We start from the raw sequence: 21,387 nt of genomic DNA, 5'->3' as shown, positions 1-21,387 counted from the left end.
CTTTCTCTTCTTTTTTTTTTTTTTTTGCCTTTTTAAGTCATCAAATTTTAGACTTGAGTTTCCTTTACGAAATATGAATATGAGTTGTGGATTCATCTTATACTGTGTCACAAAATGTTATGATTTTTTTTATTTTTTTATCCTGCAGTGAGGATCAGCCGTTTGGAGAATGAACATGTCTCAGGTTATATCCAAAAACTTGAAACGAGTAGTAAGTGACTGACTTGGCTTGATAAGAAATGAAATCATTTTGAAATTATGCACCATGTAAAACACAAAAAGTATTGTTTAATATTTAAAAAGGAAAACGGTGTACAGGAAGCGGACGTCCAATCATTTAACGGTGATGTTGATGATGCTGATGTCCTCGTACGGTTTGTCCGTTTTGGGGTGAACTTTGGCGTTGGAGATCCTCTGCACGGCCTCCATGCCTTTGGTGCACCTTCCGAAAACTGTGTGCTTGTTGTCTAGCCAAGGCTGCCGAGGAAATGTAAGTTAAATACATTTTATCTACAAAGATATGGATAAAAAAACAAACAAAATCAAATCCTACTAAAATGCCTGTCGACACAAATGTGGTGTTAACTGCTTTTTCAAAAAGGTCTACAGGTTAAGTAAGGCCCTGCCAAAAAAAGTAGTACTTTGACGCCATCTTGTGTCCAATATGACCGTGCAAGGTGATTCTCAAAAGTAAAACCTCTGACAATGAATTGATTGCGGCTCACCGTGGGCACCACCGTGATGAAGAACTGCGAGCCGTTGGAGGCGGGGCCGGCGTTGGCCATGCTGAGCGTGTAGGGCCGATCGTGTCTCAGGGTGCCGTGGAACTCGTCCTCAAACTCTCCGCCCCAGATGCTCTCCCCGCCCATGCCGGTGCCCGTCGGGTCTCCGGTCTGGATCATGAAACCCTGAACACATCATCCCAGGTCTTAACTTCCATTTTAAATGGCAGCTCATCTGTTTTGTGCGGTTTTTTTTTTTTAAAAAAAGCTAATCATAGAATTGAGATGATCTAATATAGTAAATTGGTTGCATTATATTTTCAATGTTATTTACATTTATTAATGATCTAGATAAAATGAATAATTTAATATTGAAAAATGTCAGGGTCCAATTTTTTTAATTGTCACAAAAACAGAGATGAAAGTTTTAAACATTTCTTAAAAAAGTCCAAAAAGGAAGCAGAGAAGCAGAATATCACCATAAAATGTCCTTGAAATTGCCAAAAATGTCAGAGAATTGGGGAACAAAAAAAAGGCAGAAAAAAAAATTCCCAGAAGAAGAAAAAAATTCCTAAAATAGATAAAGATAAAAATACATAGCCATAAAATGAATAATTAAATATTAAAAAAAAATGTCAGGGTTCAATTTTTTAATTGTCACAAAAAGAGAGAGGGAAGTTTTAAAAACTACTTAAAAAAAAAGTCCAAAAAGGAAACGGAAAAGCAGAATATCACCATAAAATGTCCATGAAATTGTCAAAAATGTCAGAGAATAGAAAAAAAAAGGCAGAAAAAAATGCCCCAAAAAAAAAGAAATCCCATAAATTACCATACAATGTGTGCAAAAATGTCAGAAAATTGATAGCAGGGGAAAAATGTTTAAAATATATTTATAAATATATAGCCATAAAATGTAAAAAAATAAAAATAAAAAAAAAAGGCAGATAATTATCGTAAGTGCATAAAATTGCCAAAAAAAAGTAAGAAATTTGACAGAATGGCAGAAAAGTCTAAAAATGTCTGAAGAACAAAGTCTAAAAAATTACACACAGAAAAAAAAAAAAAAAGACAAACTGTAGAAGAAAATGTATCAGTGGTCCTAAAATGGCGCCTTGAGGTACTCCCATGGCGCAAGCCCGGATAAATCCATGTGTGTGTTATTTACGACAGCGCAAACCTTGATGACTCTGTGGAAGATGTGCCCATTGTAGTATCCGTTCCTGCTGTGAACACAGAAGTTCTCCACCGTTTTCGGGCACCTGCGAGAAGAGGAGCGGATGTGAGAATTCGTTGGGACGACTTGTAGCACGTCACTAGCGGTCGGTCACCCACTCGACGGGGAAGAGCTTGATGTGGATGTCGCCCATGGTGGTGTGGATGATCGCGCTGTCCGACACCCTCTTGGGGCCCTCGGCCTGCGTGGCGGCCATCACCTCCTCCTTGGACGGCTTCTCGTTGAAGATGTCTCGGTCCGAGTCGGCGCTCTTGGTGTCCTCGGGTTCCCTCTTGGAGAACTGTCACGAAAAGAAAAAAAAAAAAAGTTTGTTTCTTTGAAACATTTTTTGTCGGCGTTTGATCGACAGCGTGTTCTCACCATGTAGAATCGGTTCTTCTTGAAGGCGGTGCAGAAGACGGTGGGGTCGGGCTCGACGTTCTGCAAGGCGGGATTGTCCGAGGCCTTCATCTCCACGGTGGGCGCCACTTGCATGGCCTTCGCCACCCCCTGGAAGAGACTCAGCTGGACCACGCGGATGTTCTCCTGCTTCCCGAGTATGCGCACACATCTGGGAGGGGGAAAAAAAAAAAAAAAATCAAACTTTTCAGACAGTTGCTTTCAATCCGTCTTTAGCTTCAAGCCGCACCTGTTGGTTTCCACGTTGATGACCTTGATGCCCAACATGGTCCCGTACAGGACGAAATGGCCCGTCTCGTCGAAGATGATGTTGGTGAGTCGGATGCCGTCCACCTTCTCCAGCTCTCGCTCGACCGCCATGCGCCGGCCGAACTCCATGTCAGGCAGCTGCTGCCTCATCTGCTGCAGCTCGGTGAACATCTGGCGCAGTGGGCGAGCATGGATGAAGAAGGAAAAACTTTTTTTTTTTTTTTTTTTTAACTCATTTGCTCCCAAAAACTTATGAAAACGTTCTATTTTAAATATTGCCATGCTCCCAAAGACGTATTTATATGTTTTTCTGTGCAAGCGCATACAAAAGGCTTTGATGCAGCCTCTGAACTGAAGAGGCCGCTTAAAGCAATGGTAGTTACGACAAAAACAGCCATCAGGTGGCAGCAGAGTATAAGAGATCAACCAGGGCCATGTTCCAAAAGGCTCTTTGAGCCACTATTTTAAAGACATTTGGGATTATTGATGAAACTTAGCTATATTCAAATACTAATTGCTGCAAAACAGAAACCGATAAAAATATACTTTTTTTTTTTTTTTTTTTTACCTGATGAAAGAAGAGGCACATTTTTCTTTTGATAGGTTCCATGTTTTTATAGCAATAGAACACAATATTCTGTGGACCTTGCAAAATTCTGTTAAAATGGCTGGGAGTGAATGCGTTAAATCGCACACGCAGCGCTATATCTGAAATTAGGGCTGTGCAATTATTTGAAATTCAATTACAATTTCAATTATTACACTCCACAATTACAAAATCAGCATAATCATAAAAAAAAAAGATTACAGATATTAATTTTTGATTTGTTAAAATGTATACATTTGCACCTTTTTTTTTAGATTTTAAAATAACTAATTTAATACATTTTGTTTCATCCAAAAGGAACTTGTATAATTAGTGTTTCAAAGAATTTTGTAATAAATTAAATATTTTTATTATTATTAGTTTTTTTTTACATTTAAACATTTTCATGTTTTGTACAAAAAATAAAAATGAACGTCCTAGTACTGCAACTGCGCATGTTGGAGTTGCACATGTCCAACTTCAAGTTTTTGCCAACATAAATAAATAAATATATATTATAAACATATATATTATTATTATAAATTGTATTTGGTCCAAAAGGAACTTCTAGTTGAAATTTGAACAGTGTAAATTGGAAGTATTATGTTGGAGTTGTTAAGCGGCGAACAAAGTGTGGAGGATAAAAATCACAATAACATATGTGGGAATGCTTCAGCATTCCAACTAAAGTAAAAAAAAAAAAAAAAAAATGAAATGAAAACAAAAAAAGTGAACCCAAAGGGTAACCTCACCGTTAAGGATTCGTCAAACACTCTCATCAGTTTCCCCGTGAGGAAGCGGAAGATTCGGACTTTCCGGTCCGACGCCATGGTGGCCATTTTCTTCCCGTCGGGCGAGAACACGAGACTGGTGGGGTACGTTTTGTGCTTGGCGAACTCGTACAAATCCGTGTCCGTCTTGTATTTCCACTGCACGTGTTTGGGGAACTGGAATTCCGAGGGGAGGCCGGTCCAGTACTCCAGCATTCCCGCTTTGTCGGCGGAGACGACCACTCGGAATTTGACGTTGAGGCGGATCTGCGACAGCGGCGACGAGTGCATCTTGTCGAAGGCGTGGAGAGGCTCGCCGCTACCCCGGCCGTCGTAGACAAAAATCTTGCCGGTGGATTTTTCCGAGCAGGCCACCGTGGAAATGGCGTCGCCGGGATTGTAGATCCACTCGCTCTGACCGGGGTGGAAGCTACAAAAAAAAAAAAAAAAAAAAAAAGTGTAGGAACTTCTCACTCAATCGTTTGCTACGATTCGCCATGCAAAAAAAAAAAAAAAACTCACCCCAACTTGAGCATGTTGATCATGTCAAAGTTGACAACGTCAAAAACTTTCATGGCCTGGTCGTCGCCGACCGAACAGAGGAGGGCGCCGTCAACGCTGACCGCGATGCTCTCGATAACACCTGCACAGTAAAAAAAAAAAAAAAAAAAACACAAGTTGGAGGGTAACTTTATGTTCATATCATAGAGTTTTAAATCTGGTAAATAAGAGTAAAGTAAAGCTGACCAAGATGACACCGAAAGTGTTTGACAAACTCGATTCCCTCGTCCTCCTTTTTCTTCCAGAACTTGACATGACCGTCCTGGCTGGCTGTGATGACGAAGTCTGTCCTTTTAAAAACAAACAAACAAAAAAATTTGCATCCTGTGATGGCCGCACTTCCGCTACCTACTTACAAAGTTGGAGCGACAGGTTAAACTTACTTGGAGCAAACAATGTGTGTGATGACATCTCTGTGCATGTAGCTCCTTTCATACATGGCAGCTGAAGGCAAGTTGTCCAGGTAGACACGTTCATATTCCAGAACTGAGCAAAACAGTGACAATTTTTTTTTATTATTATTTTGTTGAAATACACTTATTTTCCCACACCTTCTGTGTCTTGTTGGTTGTTTTTCTCAGGCATGGCAGTTTCTTGCAAATGAAATTAGAGGCACAAATTGGGGTCATACTGAGAGTGATGTTTTGTTTTTTGTTTTTCCAGAGATCATTTTATGTCCTGTCAGGTCATAGTGACAAATGAAACTAATAGAAACTTTAAAAAAAAAAAAATGCAAACACGGCTGTTATGTCGTTCACATAAACTTTGTAAACGTGCTGGTTGATCATCCAGATCATATTGAAAAAAAAAAAAAAGAGTCAGTTTAGGATAGAATGATATCACGTGACACTAGTCCTGCAATTTTTCTGACCCACCTTGTACGTTCGGATTGAGCAAGACTGTGTGCATCATTAAAACTTGATGGTTTAAATATTTGACACTTAGCATTTGTGCCCTCTCCACCTTCGGTATTTATATGTACTTAGGGAATGTGCAGACATTAAATTATGGTATTTTATAAAACGCCGAACCATCAATTTCGGGTTCAAAGTAGGTTAAAACGATCATTGTTTGACAAAACAAACCAACCTTTCCTCTTCTTGGTCGTCACCGCCTCGCTCGGCATGGGCCCGACCCATTCCTCATTTTCCCCGTCTTCATCCTGAGTTTGATCGGCTTTTCGCTTCAGTTCCACATTGTTTTCGGACGCCGCCATTGTCGACGAGCTTCCGCCTCGTTCCGTCCGCAATTACGGCACTTCCGTTCGGTGCACAAAATTTCCGGAACTGGTCTTTGTTGTCGTTGTTTCTTGGGGGGACGATTTTCACAGCACACATGGGTCAAACCAACACATTTTTTTTTAGGGGAGTAATTAGATTTTTCGTTGCGTATTTGTCGCCAATACACGCACATCAACATACCCGGAAAAGCCAAACACATTTATTAATTATATTATAAAATAACTCAAGTTTATTTAAGTGTAAATGCTGGGTAAATTAAAAATTAATAACGAAAAAAATAATCGTTAAGTCGTCAACCCCCCTCACACAAGGACGTAAACAATACGGCCTCAACACAGCAGGCAGAGAAGTATCGCAAATTAGGCTTTTGTTTTTCCATAGAGCAGCATTTTGTATGTTAAAAGTGTAAAGAGCTGCTTTAAAAAAAATAGTGTGGAAGAACAGTTGTCCACAAAATGAGCAATATATACATTCAAGAACCTCCCACGAATGGAAAGGTGAGCGGACACAAATATGTCACATTTTAACTACAACTATGGCAGTTACATTACATCTAAAATATGCTTGACTAATCCACATAACTTTTCGTTCAAGGTCTTGTTAAAGACCTCCGCCGGTGAAATTGACATCGAGCTGTGGGCCAAAGAAGCTCCAAAAGCATGTAGGAACTTTGTGCAGCTGTGCATGGAAGGTAAAAATAGTCACACAATTGCCATTTAAAGTCATCAAATTGACACAGTTCCATGAATAATGTCTTTTTCTTGCATTGTGGCCCAAAGGTTACTACGATGGGACGATATTCCATAGGGTGGTGCCTGAGTTCATCATTCAGGGTGGAGATCCAACTGGGACCGGCACAGGAGGAGAGTCCATCTATGGGAGGACGTTCAAGGTTGGAATGTTTCCATGAAGTCCTGAAACTCACGTTTTTAATCACTCTGCAGTTATTATTTACAAAAATCACATGCAGAACTTTTTTTTTTTGTTTTTTGTTTTTTTGTTTCTCTGCTCTCACCCTCAGGATGAGTTTCACACCAGACTGCGCTTCAATCGAAGAGGTTTGGTCGCCATGGCCAACGCCGGGACGCACGACAACGGGAGCCAGTTCTTCTTCACGTTGGGGCGCGCTGATGAGCTCAACAACAAGCACACCATTTTTGGCAAAGTGAGTTTGAAAGGGAGCTGTTTCTCGTTTGCGCGTCCGGACGTCTGACACAAACAAAAAACGCTGCTTTTCAGGTGACTGGAGACACGGTCTATAACATGCTGAGGTTGGCGGACGTGGAATGTGACGGCAACGAGAGACCTGTGAATCCCCACAAAATTAGAACGGCCGAAGTAAGATCCTAAAACGTTTGCAATTCAATCATTTGATTTTTGTTATTTATTTATTTTTTGTATATTCTAGGTGCTGCATTGTCCGTTTGACGACATTGAGCCACGTGAAACAAAGAAAGCAAAGAAGGAAAAAGAAAAAGAGGAAGGAAAGAAATCACAGTCGAAAGCCACAAAGTAAGTCTTTTAGTATATGAACAGATGGGTTTAGTTTACAATTCCACTTTATATACTTGTCCATCGTCGAAGGAACTTCAGCCTGCTGTCGTTCGGCGAGGAGGCCGAAGAAGATGAGGAGATGGTCAATCAAGCCAGTCAGGTAGAGATCGCCGTTTACTAGCATACCATGCTTCGCGTCCGTTTCCCACAATTGTCGTCGTCATCGTCGTCGTCTCCAGAGCTTGAAAGGAAAGAGCAAAAGCAGCCACGACCTCCTGACGGATGATCCGAGACTGAGCTCCGTTCCGGCTGTCGATAAGTAATAGCATTCATTAATTATGGTCCGAACAATAACTCGGCCAGTTGATTTGATCAGATGATGTTAGATCTTTTAAAATTGGCAAAAATTTTATTCTGCTAAATATCGTAATCTTGTAAAATCCATGTCAGTCGGGCCCTATTAATAACATTAATAATAGTAATAATAATATGCAAAATTGATTACATATTATCATATTTCTCTTTCTAAAGAGGAGAGAAGACATCTGGAGATGAAGCCGAGGTAAGTCCCATTCGAACTGGAAAAAAAAAAAAAGAAGCTCATCAAACATCATCTAAACGTGCGAGGTCGCGTTCCCACAGGAGGCCGACGAGGGCGAGAAAATGAGCGAGCTGGTCAGAGCCAAGCTGAAAAAGGAGACAAGCGCCGGGAAAGCCGGCGAGCCGCAGGATGAGGAGGAGCGGGGGAAGAAGACCAGCCGCAGGTATGACAACAAATGTCACTATCGGGGGCGGGGGAAAAAAAAAAAAAGTCTAAAACTGACACATACAACAAAAGAAAATTAAAAATTGTATATTCAAATGCTGTGCCCTGCGATTGGCTGGCAACCAGTTCAGGGTGTACCCCGCCTACTGCCCATAGCCAGCTGGGATAGGCTCCAGCACCCCCGCAACCCTTGTGAGGAGCAAGTAGTTAAGAAAATGGATGGATGGATATTTAAATGCAAACATTTTCAACGAAACCATATCACAAAGGGGCTTTTCCTCTCCCTGTTACAATTGTACTCCCCGCAACCCACTGCTGGGGGCGCTGTCGCTCTTAATTTAACTGTGCCTGTTAAATTTGACCATGCGAAACTTAATGCGTACTATTCACTAGTCTCAAGTATTTTAGGTTGGACGTTCCAAAAATATTCATTCTTAATTCACTTTAATGTGGTATTAGCACTACCTAATTACTTTATAAATATGTTTCTACAGTCAAATGGAAAATATTTTTGGAACATTACTCAGGCATGCCGGTAATTACGACACTGCTGCCGCATAATTACAACATACCAAATCAAAGTCAGCTGTTGGCCTCTCCGTAAAAAAAAACTATTGCACAAATAAATAAATGATATTAACATTTTGTTTTAACTAAGTGTATTAGGGTTGCAGTGTATTACAAAGTTCAGTGATGCCTTTGCTTTTGGGCAAGGAGAGCAGTCTGTTTTGCTTGGGTGTATTTATGACATATTTCCGACAAATCATGCGTCTGTCCTCCATGGGGGGCCCGATCCTCTGCATTTTGTGACTCTCGATGCTACCTGTTAGCATGCCAATTGCGTTTCCCGTTATTTGTTAGCATTAAGCTAGCAGGCCATTTCACTGATTATGAGCATTCATCAGATTCTGTCACATTTCATTGTAATTCCATCCATCAGCAGCCCATTGAAAAGAGAAAAGAGACAATGCTGCCATCTGCTGGCCATAGTTAGGTGGTGTTTTTGATTCCACAACCCATTGACCAGGCAGCGCTGCACTTAGACGTTGCTCCGTCCATTTAAGAAAAGAAAAGAAAAAAAACGCAGATGACGTCATTTCACGTTCATGGCAGCATACATCGTGATTTTACTAATCGTTATTCAACGTTTTTGGCAGTCAGAGTTAAAAACAGTATGAAAACTATAATAAATATTTTATTGCACATTTAGGACACATATAAAATTTGCGATTAATCGTGAGTTAACTAATTGAAGTCATGTGATTAATTACGATGAAAAAAAATTCAACCCGCCGGATGAGGGCGGGAGAAGCGACCGCGGCGCTCGTCTCGTCGACAGGTAGCCCTCTCTCGGCGTGCGTCATCGAACCCGCCCCTCTCATTAGCGCTAATGGGATCCGCTGCGCGCGTGTGCGCGCGTGTGCGCGCGCGCTTGACTGACAGCCAGGCCCAGTGTACTTTATTAAACACAAGCGTAGATTGTTTTGCTACAAGAACTGTAACCCAACACAGTGGTTTGTCTTGGCAGGGCATCACAGAGCAGGCTGCAAGGTACACTGTTAGTTCTGCACAAAGGGGGCATTGTTGTATTTGGGGGGGGTAGCCAGCGGGGGAGGGGGTGCTCCATCACCCCCACCGTACCCAACCAACCCTTCTGCCACCGTCAACTGCTTTGATTTGATTCGGGCTTTTGCGTGTTCTCGTCGCCCAAAGGGAACCGCAGCTCATATCCACTGCTGAAAAATTGACTTGAAATGTTTATAATGGCCTCTAATAAATGGTATCAACTATAAATATAGCACAAAATATAAACCTGGAACACAGGAAGTCAACCTTAAACATTTTATATATTTATATGTAACCTCACGAGTGTAAACATGGCATTCTGATTAATATTGCATTTGTGGAATAAGCAGCAAAATTCAGCTGTTTTTATCCACCTCACGGGGGCGGCCATTTTGCCACTTGCTGTCGACTGAAGATGACATCACAGTTGCTCAGGGCTCAACGACCAATACACCACCCACCTGTTTTCTGAAGCTGAGCTGCGATTGGTCGTTCCCTTCGCCCCGAGCAACTGTGATGTCATCTTCACTCGGCAGAAAGTGGCAAAATGGCCGCCTTCTGATCTTGATTAATAACATGCTGGATTTTGAACTCAAAACAAAATAAAAATTAAAATAAAAAATTCCAAAATTATAATAACCCTACTGCCATATTACAAATAAATTAGTTTATGTACTGTAGCATTTTTCTAAATATGCAAAAGCACAAATAAATTATTTGGACTATGACTTATTTAGAACTAAATACAATTTCTCTTCATAACATTATGTGGCCCTCGCGTCCTTCTGATTTTCTGTATGACGCCCTCAAATGAAAAAGTTTGGACACCCCTGATTTAGACTGAAATGTTTAAAAACAACAAAAAAAGACAAATTGCTGTGGTATAGAGTACACATGGTCGTAATGTTTAATTGGCGTTAGGATTATTAGAGGGTCCTTGGATTTTTTTATTTCTATTTTTTGCATGTAATGGGTCCCCGGACTCCAACATTTTTGCTAACCTTACCTTAACCATCATATTATTTTTGTTGTATTACATCACCGTCAACATACACGAGTCGGTGCCGGCCCGCCCTGGATCGTCCGCATCCCAAAGCGGGTCATCAGACATCACGCCGGGACCCGCCGCGTCTCCGCCGGCTTCATTGGAGGCGAGCCGACGCGCTCTCACTCGCGCCGAGGCCTCGCAGGGATTCGCGAGGCTCGTTTTGCGTGCGTGCGTGCGCGTGTGTGGAAAACCACTTGAGATAATCCAGCGCTTGGCTGCGGGATTGTGTACGTTTGGGAGCTGCCAGGTTTACAGAACTCTGGCCCCGGCGCAGCACATCTGCTCCGCATGGGGCGCTCGCCCCCTGGCCCGGCTGCTTGGAAACGCTTCCAGACAGACGTGCACGTCTGGGAGTCTTTAAAAAAAAAAAAAGAAAAAAAAAAAGTGCAATGTCAAGCAAAACATTATTATATAGTTTTACCTCTCCGACATGTTTTAGATCGTTCAACTTGTGAAAACACACTTTGTAAAATATTCCTTAGCGCTTGTTCACACAGTTTTTCCAATTTTTGTTTTAATATTTTTTCCTAAGCTATTTATTTGCTAGCCCCATTGAAAATTTCCTGTAAAACTGGTCACTCGGAGTGCGACGATATCGTGATAAATTGTCTCCCGATAGATTATCGATACGTCTATGCAAGCATCGCGATAGTTATAGTTCATATTAATCCACTATAATGGCTCCATTGTTCACGAGTTATTGAGCAATTACTTGGCGAGCCACTAGAGGGAGCGCCTCATAAGAGTGGCGGGAAAATAGACGTAAGTTCGGGCGAAGAAGACTCATAAGCTTCCATCCATTTTATTAACCCGCTTGCTCCTACTCATAATCTTAGTTTATTTTATTAGTTTATTATTTTATATATATATATATATATATATGTATATATATAATATATATATATATATATATATATATATATAAACTATAGTCTCTCTTCTTTCGGCGACTCCCACGTCACTCACCAGGCCAAGCCCCGCCTTTTAAAGCCACACACATTCAAAGTCACAAATCTTTGTTGTTTGTTTTGTTGTTGTTGTTGTTATTTCTGTAGTGTAGAACGTGACGATGGCAACCCCAAGTGGACAAAAATAGTACCTTAACCTCACACGCGTAATATGGTCCCTAATACTACTACTGCGATAAACGAGGGACTACTGTACTCAAAACCTTTTTTTACCAGTAAATAGTACTGCACTAAATTAAAGCTGGATGAAGTACTGGAAAAAAAAAAAGTGTTTTAACTTTACCACGTTATAGCAAGGGAACACCGTTTTTGTATTATTGCCTTTAGGACGAATGTCTTCCCATAGAGGCTGTAAATAAAAACCGCACTATAGCTTACTGTATACAATTTTGCTGACGCTTTGCTGTCTGGCATTATGGCGGTGGCCAGATAGGGATGGGGGGGGTATCCTTGCGAGGCAGACGGCGTTGTAAAACAGGGACCCGCGGTGGGCTGCGTGTCGGTCTGGATGGCTGCTGCCGAGTCATGCAAATTCCTGCGTGGAGGTTTGGATTCCTGCTCTCCGGCTCGCAGTTACCCCCCATTAAAAAAAAAAAAAAAAAAAGGCAAGTTCATGCGGCCCGTTCGGTCCGCATCACTCGCTGCGTCATTACGGGTATGCCGCCGTCGCCGCCATCCTTTTGCGGGCGTCCTCGCACATAGCGAGGTGTAAAGTTTGACTTGTTTTCATATATCTTTTTAACTCATTTCAACAGTCGCTTTATTTGAACAGTTGGCCTTGATTTCTCACGGGGGGACGGCCGAGAATTCGGAGACGTCCAAAAACGACGAGTATACCGATACCTTGGGACTCGTGATCGACTCTTTTCGACGAGGCGCGCAGTCATCGCGTGGCTATTTTAAGCTTGGTAAAATTCCCGTGTCAGCTTCAGACTCCTGCCAGACACACGAGTCGATTTTTCTGGAGGTTGTGAATCACCGGGGAGTCGTTGGGTCAGCGCCAGTCCCCCTCATATGCTTTCTTTATGAAAAGTTAATCACCCACAGCTCTTTCTTTGATTTTCACTCCTTTTTTTTTTTTTTTTTTCCTTCATCCTGATAGGACAGCAGCTGCGCAGTATCTTGAAAAGATATGGAAGCAGACGCGTTTTAGATGTTTGCACGGAGCCGTCACCTCCTCCCGGGCCTTTGATTTTCGACAGTGCAAACGCACCATACATTATATCACATTGTGGCTATGTTTGGAATTATGAATTCATTCCCTACTTACTATTCACTATGTAGGGATGTTTTATTAGACCGATATTTGGCCTATACAGATTATTAGTAGTGAAGGAGACCGATAACAGATGTTTCAAGATGATATTTATTTGCAGTAAAAGAGGAAATATTAGCGTTGAAATAAAAATATATATATATACTTTTAATTTTAACTCATTTGCACTCAAAAACGTATAAATACGTTCTATTTTAAATGTTTTAAGTGAACCAAAGACGTATTTATGTTTTTGTGGGATTTTTTTTTTATGCTAGAGCATACAGAAGGCTTTGCTGCAGCTTCTGAACTGCAGAGAACGGTTGAAGCAAATGGTAGTTATTACAAAAACGGCCAGCAGGTGGCAGCAGAGTATAAGAGATCAACCAGGGCCATCTTGTAAACAAGCTGATTTTCTCACAGTTCTAAATAGATTTGTGAATAATGATGAAACCTAGCTATATTCTAATGCTAAATGCCGTAAAACAGAAACAGAGGTGGCAGCAGAGTATAAGAGATCAACCAGGGCCATGTTTTTCCCCACAGATTTTTTAATGCTAAATTAAGCTAAATTAAAAACTACGCAAGGAAATAGTTCACTAAAGTTTCCTACTGTAAATAAAGTTCCCCAAAATTCCAACATGATTTCTTAATTCTAATTAAAAAAAAGTGTAGGGAGTTCCCAGGGTCAGCATATTTTTATTTATAAAGTGAAATTTTAAATAAATGCGTAATAAAAGTTCCCTGTATCTCACTAGAGCGACAAATGCTTGCGAATGTAGCAAATTTTGGTGTTTACCTTATGATGCCTTACAAATCCTGACTGGAAGATTTGTAAAAAGTCCGATGTCGATATTTGGCATTTTGCATAAATTACAAAGAACAAAGAATTTGTGTTGTCTGCAGAGGAATTCACGGGACCCCTGAGGTGCGTCCAAACAGATGTCGTCGAGGCTTTTCCAGTCCCTTTCTGGTCTCCTTCCCTTTTTTATTTTATTTATTTATTTATTTATTTATTTATTTATTTGGCGCCCGCCTCATGGCGCCGATTGCTTGGCCGTCGCCACGGAGATGTATCTTGTTTTGCCGTCAGACGCCCTCGTTCAAAATCTTACGAGGACCTGAACGCATGCAACATGTCAAAGTTGGCTGGCAAATTACTCGTGATGGCAGATTTGAGGTACAAGTGTTTAGAGTTGTTCACGTAACAAATTCAACTTGTAAGTCAAAGGCATTGCATGTGGATAAAGTCGAGCTAGACAATCTAATAGGAGGGAAAAGAAAAAAAAAAAAGTCTGAGAAAGCAGACGTCAGAAACGAAACGCGATCGTTGTTTAGTCTGGAGATGCTTCGCGTGTTTCTGCTCCCCCCCCCCCCCCCCCCCCCCCCCCCACACAGATGCTGCGGCTTACCTGAGCTTTGAGAGCATGTGCAGCAACACAATAAGTGTCGGGCTTCCCAAAACATCATCATCGCTCGGCTGGCCGGCGGAACATCTGCGAGCATGCGTCATACGAGAGGCCGGCGCGGGCCGACCTGACCGGCAGCCGCTTCGCTTTTTTTTTTCGTGGCCGCCCGCCAAGTGGGTCAGCTCGGCTCTGCGGGTCAAAAAGGGGCTCGCTCGCCACTTTTTTTTTTTTTTTTTTGCTTGAAAACTTTATGTAACAGCTCCGCATTTGAAGAGAGGTGTCGGCAGTTTTGAAGACGGTCTTCTTCTGTACACGGTGACGAACGTTTCCCTCCACACCGCAAACCACTTAAGAAAAAAAGAGGAGATGTTACTCATAAATGCGAGACACGTAGCGCCACAAATCATGTGAATAACGACGATGTACGGTTGGAAGGTCGCGACGCTGGTCAGCCTCAAATTTGGCTGGGATTGAGAGTCAACTTTTCCCATGCAAATAGAAATGCAGCACAGCCCGCTAATATTAGTCGTTCTTTGGGGAGGATCAAGAATATGTCCCCGATATGAGTATTGTTGTATTGTGTTTACGTGTTCCTCTCGAGATTTTGCCTTCGGAAAGCCTATTTAGCTTCATGCTAACAAACAATGCTAACAAACGGCTAGACACAGGCTAACGAGAAGCATCGTTTTCCGTGTTCTAACGCTTTAAAGCAGGGGTGGCGAGATCCGGTCCTCGAGGGCAGCAGTCCTGCTGGTTTTGGATATTTCCCTTCTTCAACACAGCTGATTCATGATCAGCTCATCAGCAAGCTCTGCAGAAACCTGATAACGAGCCTGTTAATTGGAATCAGCTGCACTTTGAGTAGGGAAATCTGCAAAACCTGCAGGACACCGGCCCTCGAGGACCGCAGTTTGCCACCCCTGCTTTAAAGGGATACTTGACTCATTCAGCCATTTTCAGCAGTAAATAGTTAATATTTTGTCTATAATTAATGTGGCAACTTCATTATTTTTCATCTTCAAATAGTCTCTTTTAAAAGTCCTTTTCACCCGTTTTCTTGGTTTGGTCAGCAAAATGAGCCATGATTGGTCGTTATCTAATTCCTCAGCACAGGTGATGTCATCATCAGTTGACAGCAAGTAGAAAAATGGACTTTTTAAAGGTATTAATTGTACATGAAATATAATGAAGTTGACACATTAATTAACATGAACATTTTTGGTATATGCCGCGGGCCACCACAAAATGTATGGGGGGCCACAAATGGCCCTCAGGCTGTAGTTTGGAAACCAGTGATTTTTGTTTTTGTTTTTTTGAGGGGGGGGGGGGGGGCTTCTGGTATGTCCAGCTATGCCAAATGTGCTCCTTTATTCTTTTTGTCCCCCCCCAGCGAAGAGTTGCGCAAGGAAGTTCGCCAGTTGAAGAAGGAGCTGAAAGCGTTGAAGCAAAGAGAAGATGGCCCCAAGCCCGCCATGGATGAAGTCAAGGAGGGTATGTTGGCCGTGCGTCTTCACTTTTTTGTTGATTTATTTATTTATTTATTTATTTAAATAAACGGATAACACAGTGTGCAACGTGGCACATTTTAATGATGTTTTACGGGCCCCCAGCAAACTCTCTGACAGCCGGGTGGTCCCGCGCCGCATTCTTAACTAAATGGTCACTAAGACAGACGAGCAAGCCAATGATTGTGTCAATTAGTTGCAGACGTCTATTGTTTCTCCCCCCAACGAGCTTCTCCAATTTCACTTTTTTTTTTTTTTTTTTTTTTTGGCATTTTCACAATTAGATGGCTGTAGAAATTTTTTCTCCTTCTAATTTTTGTCTTCTACATTGTTTTTACTCAACTATAAAAACATCTACGCAGCTTCTCAGTAAGCCGCAGTAAATATTAGCCGTTCATCGCGGAGGATAAAGAATCGATGGAATCAATCTCCCGGGGGGGGGGGGGGGGGGGGGGCGCTTCACGAAAATGTTTGATAGCTGCAATAAATGATGACCGTGCCGCTCATTGTTCTCAAATAAGTCATTGACAAATCATCAGGTCTTTAAAGTGTCAAAAAAACAACAAAAGACGTTGCAAAATCTCCTCTACGCTCCAAACCCCAAATATTTTTACTGAAGCAGCAAACAAGAGCTTGCAACCAAAGGAATATTTTATTATCTTGGTTAGTCTTATTAAGTTCCAGATGCGCTAGTGGAATATGAATTTAGCAGCATTTTTTTTTTTTTTTTTTATCAATATCAGAAAGCGGCCATTTTGCCACTTCCTGTCGGGTGAAAATGACATCACAGTTGCTCAGGTCTCACTGTAACCAATCGCAGCTCAGCTTCAGAAAACAGGTGAGCCGCGATTGGTCGTTGCTCCCGAGCAACTGTGATGTCATCTTCAGTCGACGGCAAGTTGGCAAAATGGCCGCCCCCACGAGATAAATAACAAAGGCTGGATTTTGCCGCATAATTCGTATTCCACAAATGTAATATTAGTTAGAATGTCATGTTCACATATAACATATTATTCTCAAGAAATGTTTTTTATTAAGGTTGACTTCCCCTTTCACGAATAATAATGAAATAATAAACAAAAATTGAAAACAACATTTTAACTAACAAAATAAAATAAAAACAAGAGTGCTTTTAAAAAAAACGAGTTTCTAACAATAATTGAAGCAAAAATGTCCTGCAATCAAGGTTATTTTAGTTAACGAAAACTGAAACTCAAATTCAAAAAACAATTTCGTTAACAAAATAAACAAAATAAAATAAACACGAAAAAGATTTAAAAAAAAAAAAGAAAAGAAAACGAACAAGCTACATTTTATGTTTACGAAACTAACTAAAACTAACAATAATTATAGCAAAAATGTTGTTTGTTTTCGTCTTAATATTTTGTCCATAATTAATTTAGTACCGTCATTATTTTTCATGTACAATTAATTCGTTTAAAGAGTAATTTTTCTACTTGCTGTCGACTGATGATGACATCATCTGAGCTGAGGAAGGAGGTAACGTCCAATCATGGCTCACCTGTTTTCTTGGGTTGGTCAGCAAACTGAACCATGATTGGTCGTTACCTCCTTCCTCAACTCAGGTGATGTCATCATCAGTCGACAGCAAGAGGGGAAAAAAAAAAGTTTTTAAAGGTATTAATTGTACATGAAAAATAATGACGTTACCACATTAATTGTAGACAAAATATGAACTTTTTACTGCTGAAAATGGCTCAGTGAGTTCAAGTATCCATTTAATTGAATACATGAGCCTTTGTGAATGATTTTGAAGAGGTTTGAAAGGCACAGGAGTGACATCATCTTGCAGCAGCCAATAGAAAAGCACCTGATGACGTCGCTGCCCGGCGACAAATTTGCCTGCTTGACTTTTGGCTCTAATGGCTCGGCTCGTCTTGCTTTTTCATTGAACTCAGCCGAAATGCAAGTAATATGCATTTAAAAAAAAAAAAAAGTAATACACATTAAAAAAATAACAGAAAAAAGACAAAAACTAATACTGAAACTAACGTCACATTGAAGCATGCGAGCGCTGTTGGATCTGGCCCCCGCTGCGGTTTCTTCTTACCTCATTTGTTTGCGAGCGTTGGCCACAAAGACGTCCGTCTGTCATGCGCCCGCAACAAACATCACATCACGCCGCGTCTGCGCGCCAGCCGGGCCCGTCTCGTCTCGTCTCGTCTCGTCTCGTCTCGTCTTGCCGCTCGCTGACCTCACGTCGGGCGTTTCGCGCCAGACGTTTTGCCGCCAGGAGGTGCGGCAAAAAATAAAATAAAAAGTATTCTCGGGCGTAACACTTTCTTGTTGTTGTTGTTGTTGGCGAGAGTTGTCAGCTATGTAAATGGTCACCCCCTTTCACGCAGCTTCTGCAAAAAAAAAAAGCCAAATAAGAGACCCGCTTGCTTATCAAGTTCCATAACCGTAACGGGTTTCTGCCGTCATTTGCTGGTCGGGTAACACCTCGGGCCGGTTTGCCCCAGAGAGCAAAAAGCCGACCAGCGAGGCCGTCGCCGAGTATCTGGAGGAGAGGAAGAAGTATGAGGAGCAGAGGAAAGACAAGCGCAAGAAAGGCTCGGGCAGAGAGGAACAGGTAAAAAAAAAATAATAAAAATTAAAAAAAATGTCATGTGTCAAGCGGCGGACGGCTTTGACCTCTGACCTGTGACTTCCTCAAACCAGACGATGGAGCTGCTGAACCGCTTCAAGTCCAAGCTGTCGACGGCCATCAGCGAAGCGCCGGAGGAGGAGGCGGACGTGGAGGAACTGGCCGAGGACGACGACCAAGGATGGTGAGCGGCCAAATGATGTGACCTTGCGTGCGTTTGTTTTTAAATCGGATTTACACACTTTACACCAGCTTTTTTTTTTTTTTTTTTTTTTTTTATACAAAATTTTTATTAAATTCACTCCCGACTGTTTCACTGGATTTTGACTGATTTTTACACCAGCTTTTATTTATTTATTTTTTTTATACAAAATTTTTATTAAATTCACTCCCGACTGTTTCACTGGATTTTGACTGATTTTTGCAAGGCCCACAGAATATTGGGTTCTATTGCTACAAAAGCATGGAACCTACCAAAAGAAAGATTAAAGTCTAAAAATAGATTTCTATCTGTTTCCGTTTTGCAGAAATTCGCATTAGAATATAGCTAAATTTCATCATAATTCGCAAACCTGTTGAAAACGGCTTGTTGCAACATGGCCCTGGTTGATTTCTTATACTCTTCTGCCACCTGCTGGCCCTTTTTTGTAATAACTACTATTGCTTTAAGAGACCTATTCAGGTCGGAGGCCGCATCAAAGCGTTTTGTGTGCATTAGCATTAAAAAAATAAAAAATAAAAAAATATTTTAGGGACCATGGCAATATTTAAAACAACGTTCTTATATGTTTTTTGGGAGCAAATGAGTGAAATGTATTAATTGTACATGAAAAATAATGAAGTTATCAAATTCATCATTCAAAGTATCTTCTTTCATCACGAAAAAAAAAGTATACTACTTTTTTTTTTTTTTAAATACAAATATTGCCTACGCGGGTCCAAACCGTGCGCGTACTTGCACCTGTCATTTTCCGCCCCCCCCCCAAAAAAAAGTCTGACCGTTGCGCTCGTTTCAAAGCGTGCCAAAGTTCAGGGGGTACGTACGGTACGAGCACGCGTCCGTCCGTCCGTCGGCCGGCCGCCGCCAGGAAATGGGTCCTGACGCTGTGCTCGCCTCTCATATTCTGCTTTTCGGCGCAGATCTTAAGAGCGAGTCCAGTTTGAAATGAATACCATGTGTGTGAATGAGAGATTTAGAATAACACAATCTGTTGTTGCCATTAGTCTCCAGGATTGTGTGTGTGTGTGAGTGGAGGGTTGGTTTCGAGGATGGGGGGGGGGGCAAATGAATTTTTGAGAAGCCTTGGTTGGTAGACACCTCGCCGCGCCGCCCCCCCGCCAGGTATGGCAAAGGACTGTAGTGGTGGGGGGGGTAGTCGGGGGTTCCTGGAAAAACAGCAGTGGGAAGCGTGTGCCACTGCAGGAGCAGCGCACTCAGAATGTGGGTTACAACAGGTCAGACACTGGAAGTCAAGTCTGGGACAGAGGAGGTAAACTATTCCATCTGTGTCGGCGCAAGAAGCCCCACCCCCACCTTCTCGTGCTTGAGTGAGCAAGGCCAGAAAAATAAACCAGCGGATGCTTCTGTAGTTTTTGCGTCACAGCCTCCGTCTTGCCGTAGCCCCTTTCTCACAAACGTCCAGTACGGTCCAAAATGGACCCCTTTGAAAATGGACTCTGGGTGCATGATTTGTAAATATACCAGTTAGGAATATCGTGGAAAATTTGGCAGCCATCAATGAATTATTATTTTTTTTGATCGATGTTCGTGTTTATTAATTGAGCAGGAGTCAATTTTCGATGTTTAAAAAAAAAAGACAAAAAAAAAAAAAGTCTCATAATCTGGTGGATTGGAAGCGAGCTGGAATGACGAAAGTTGGAAACTCTCCTTTGATTGTTTTCGGTCTCAGTGTTGAAAGTTGTCATATCGCTTGGGGCTTAAAAAGGCAAATATTTGTGGAACTGGACAATTTCCTAAGACAATCGGTTATCTTGTAAGGCATCGGAGGAACGAAAATGCACAAAAACTGCCGTAACTTCTTGTATTCGCCCTTCGAGTTCTTCCAACAATTTTTTTTTTGGTGCAAGTAGACTTGCCTGTATACTGGAAATCTTCATAAAAATGATTGCTTCAAAATCCGCACTCCAGTGGGGCGCCAACGATGAATTGTAGGAAGCCGAAGTCCTTGACTTGTTTCATATGTTTCTGCGTCAAAAAATGTCATCAACAATCAACTGAGTCATGAATTCTGGCCCAGGTTATAGTACTTGTCCTCGAGATTCTGTCTGTAGTCACCCCTATAACGCTGTCAGGTTTGCCATCTATTAAACACGGCACAAAAAGGAGAGAAGAGCGGAACTGACTTGATACAATTCACTCCTGCACTCTCTGAAGATTCCTCTCCTCACCCTCTCTTTTTATTTGGTTTCCACGCCCCTCGTTACGTGGGTGTTCCAATCCTGAAAATGCAAATGCAAGGCAGAGTAAACAAAAGAAAAAATCTCAAAAGTAAACAAACAACAATGAACCGGCATCTGATTCTCAGTTTTGCGATTCAGCGTGTGTTGAGGATCAAAATACGAGTTCTGACCCGCAAACGGGCGAGGCGAAACCGCTTATTTCTATACTTGAATATTCCTGTTTGTGACTCAAGTGACGTGGCAAACCGTCTCCCGTCTTCGTCCAGGCTCGGCCACGTGCTGCAGTTTGACGAGCAGTCCCGCAAGGTCAAAGACGCCAACATGCAGGACGAGGACACCTTTGAGATCTACGACCCGCGCAACCCCGTCAACAAGCGGCGGCGGGAGGAGAGCAAGAAGATCATGAAGGAGAAGAAAGCCAAGAGGTGAGAGGTCGTGCCGGTGGGCTGCGGCTTCCAACCGGACCAATCCGGATTCGGGAAGCTCACCGTGGTCGTGACGGCGATTTCGGGCTGCTGCTTGCGAGTCATTTGTGTGTTTTTGTGAGAAATTAATTGACAATAAACGGTTAACGAACTGAAACGA

The 21,387-nt window shown here is 41.9% G+C and overlaps 2 protein-coding genes across 2 annotated transcripts; one reads left to right on the top strand and one right to left on the bottom strand.

Annotated features, from left to right (window-relative positions):
• Positions 1-268: 268 nt before the first annotated feature.
• Positions 269-5,799, bottom strand: ppwd1 (peptidylprolyl isomerase domain and WD repeat containing 1). The gene is made up of 11 exons (XM_077498047.1): positions 5,611-5,799; positions 4,905-5,007; positions 4,708-4,811; positions 4,483-4,603; positions 3,943-4,390; positions 2,585-2,775; positions 2,317-2,506; positions 2,055-2,236; positions 1,900-1,981; positions 726-908; positions 269-477 (listed from the first exon to the last, which is right to left on the bottom strand). The coding sequence occupies exons 1-11, from the start codon at positions 5,735-5,737 to the stop codon at positions 334-336; spliced, it is 1,875 nt and encodes a 624-aa protein (XP_077354173.1). The 5' UTR covers positions 5,738-5,799; the 3' UTR covers positions 269-333.
• An 82-nt stretch (positions 5,800-5,881) lies between these two features.
• cwc27 (CWC27 spliceosome associated cyclophilin) lies at positions 5,882-21,387 on the top strand. The gene is made up of 14 exons (XM_077498051.1): positions 5,882-6,259; positions 6,357-6,453; positions 6,542-6,654; positions 6,784-6,927; positions 7,002-7,100; positions 7,171-7,274; positions 7,347-7,416; positions 7,496-7,575; positions 7,788-7,818; positions 7,899-8,020; positions 15,659-15,759; positions 18,257-18,366; positions 18,456-18,565; positions 21,069-21,387. Exons 1-14 carry the CDS (start codon positions 6,218-6,220, stop codon positions 21,229-21,231), a joined length of 1,386 nt encoding a protein of 461 aa, XP_077354177.1. The 5' UTR covers positions 5,882-6,217; the 3' UTR covers positions 21,232-21,387.

Source organism: Festucalex cinctus, chromosome 15, assembly GCF_051991245.1.
Source record: "Festucalex cinctus isolate MCC-2025b chromosome 15, RoL_Fcin_1.0, whole genome shotgun sequence".
NCBI lineage: Eukaryota > Metazoa > Chordata > Actinopteri > Syngnathiformes > Syngnathidae > Festucalex > Festucalex cinctus.
The sequence above is the reverse complement of the archived record's forward strand: the minus strand, read 5'-3'. Positions and strand labels throughout refer to the sequence as shown.

What these genes read in the sequence shown, in the direction of transcription:
- ppwd1 (XM_077498047.1), bottom strand. Translation starts at nt 5,737, where the DNA reads ATGGCGGCGTCCGAAAACAATGTGGAACTGAAGCGAAAAGCCGATCAA. An exon ending in ACACACATTGTTTGCTCCAA is followed by an intron (nt 4,812 to 4,904) that starts GTAAGTTTAACC and finishes TGTTTTTAAAAG; the next exon opens with GACAGACTTCGTCATCACAG. An exon ending in ATCAACATGCTCAAGTTGGG is followed by an intron (nt 4,391 to 4,482) that starts GTGAGTTTTTTT and finishes TTTTTTTTGTAG; the next exon opens with CTTCCACCCCGGTCAGAGCG.
- cwc27 (XM_077498051.1), top strand. Translation starts at nt 6,218, where the DNA reads ATGAGCAATATATACATTCAAGAACCTCCCACGAATGGAAAG. An exon ending in TCACAGTCGAAAGCCACAAA is followed by an intron (nt 7,275 to 7,346) that starts GTAAGTCTTTTA and finishes CCATCGTCGAAG; the next exon opens with GAACTTCAGCCTGCTGTCGT. An exon ending in GCTCGGGCAGAGAGGAACAG is followed by an intron (nt 18,367 to 18,455) that starts GTAAAAAAAAAA and finishes TCCTCAAACCAG; the next exon opens with ACGATGGAGCTGCTGAACCG.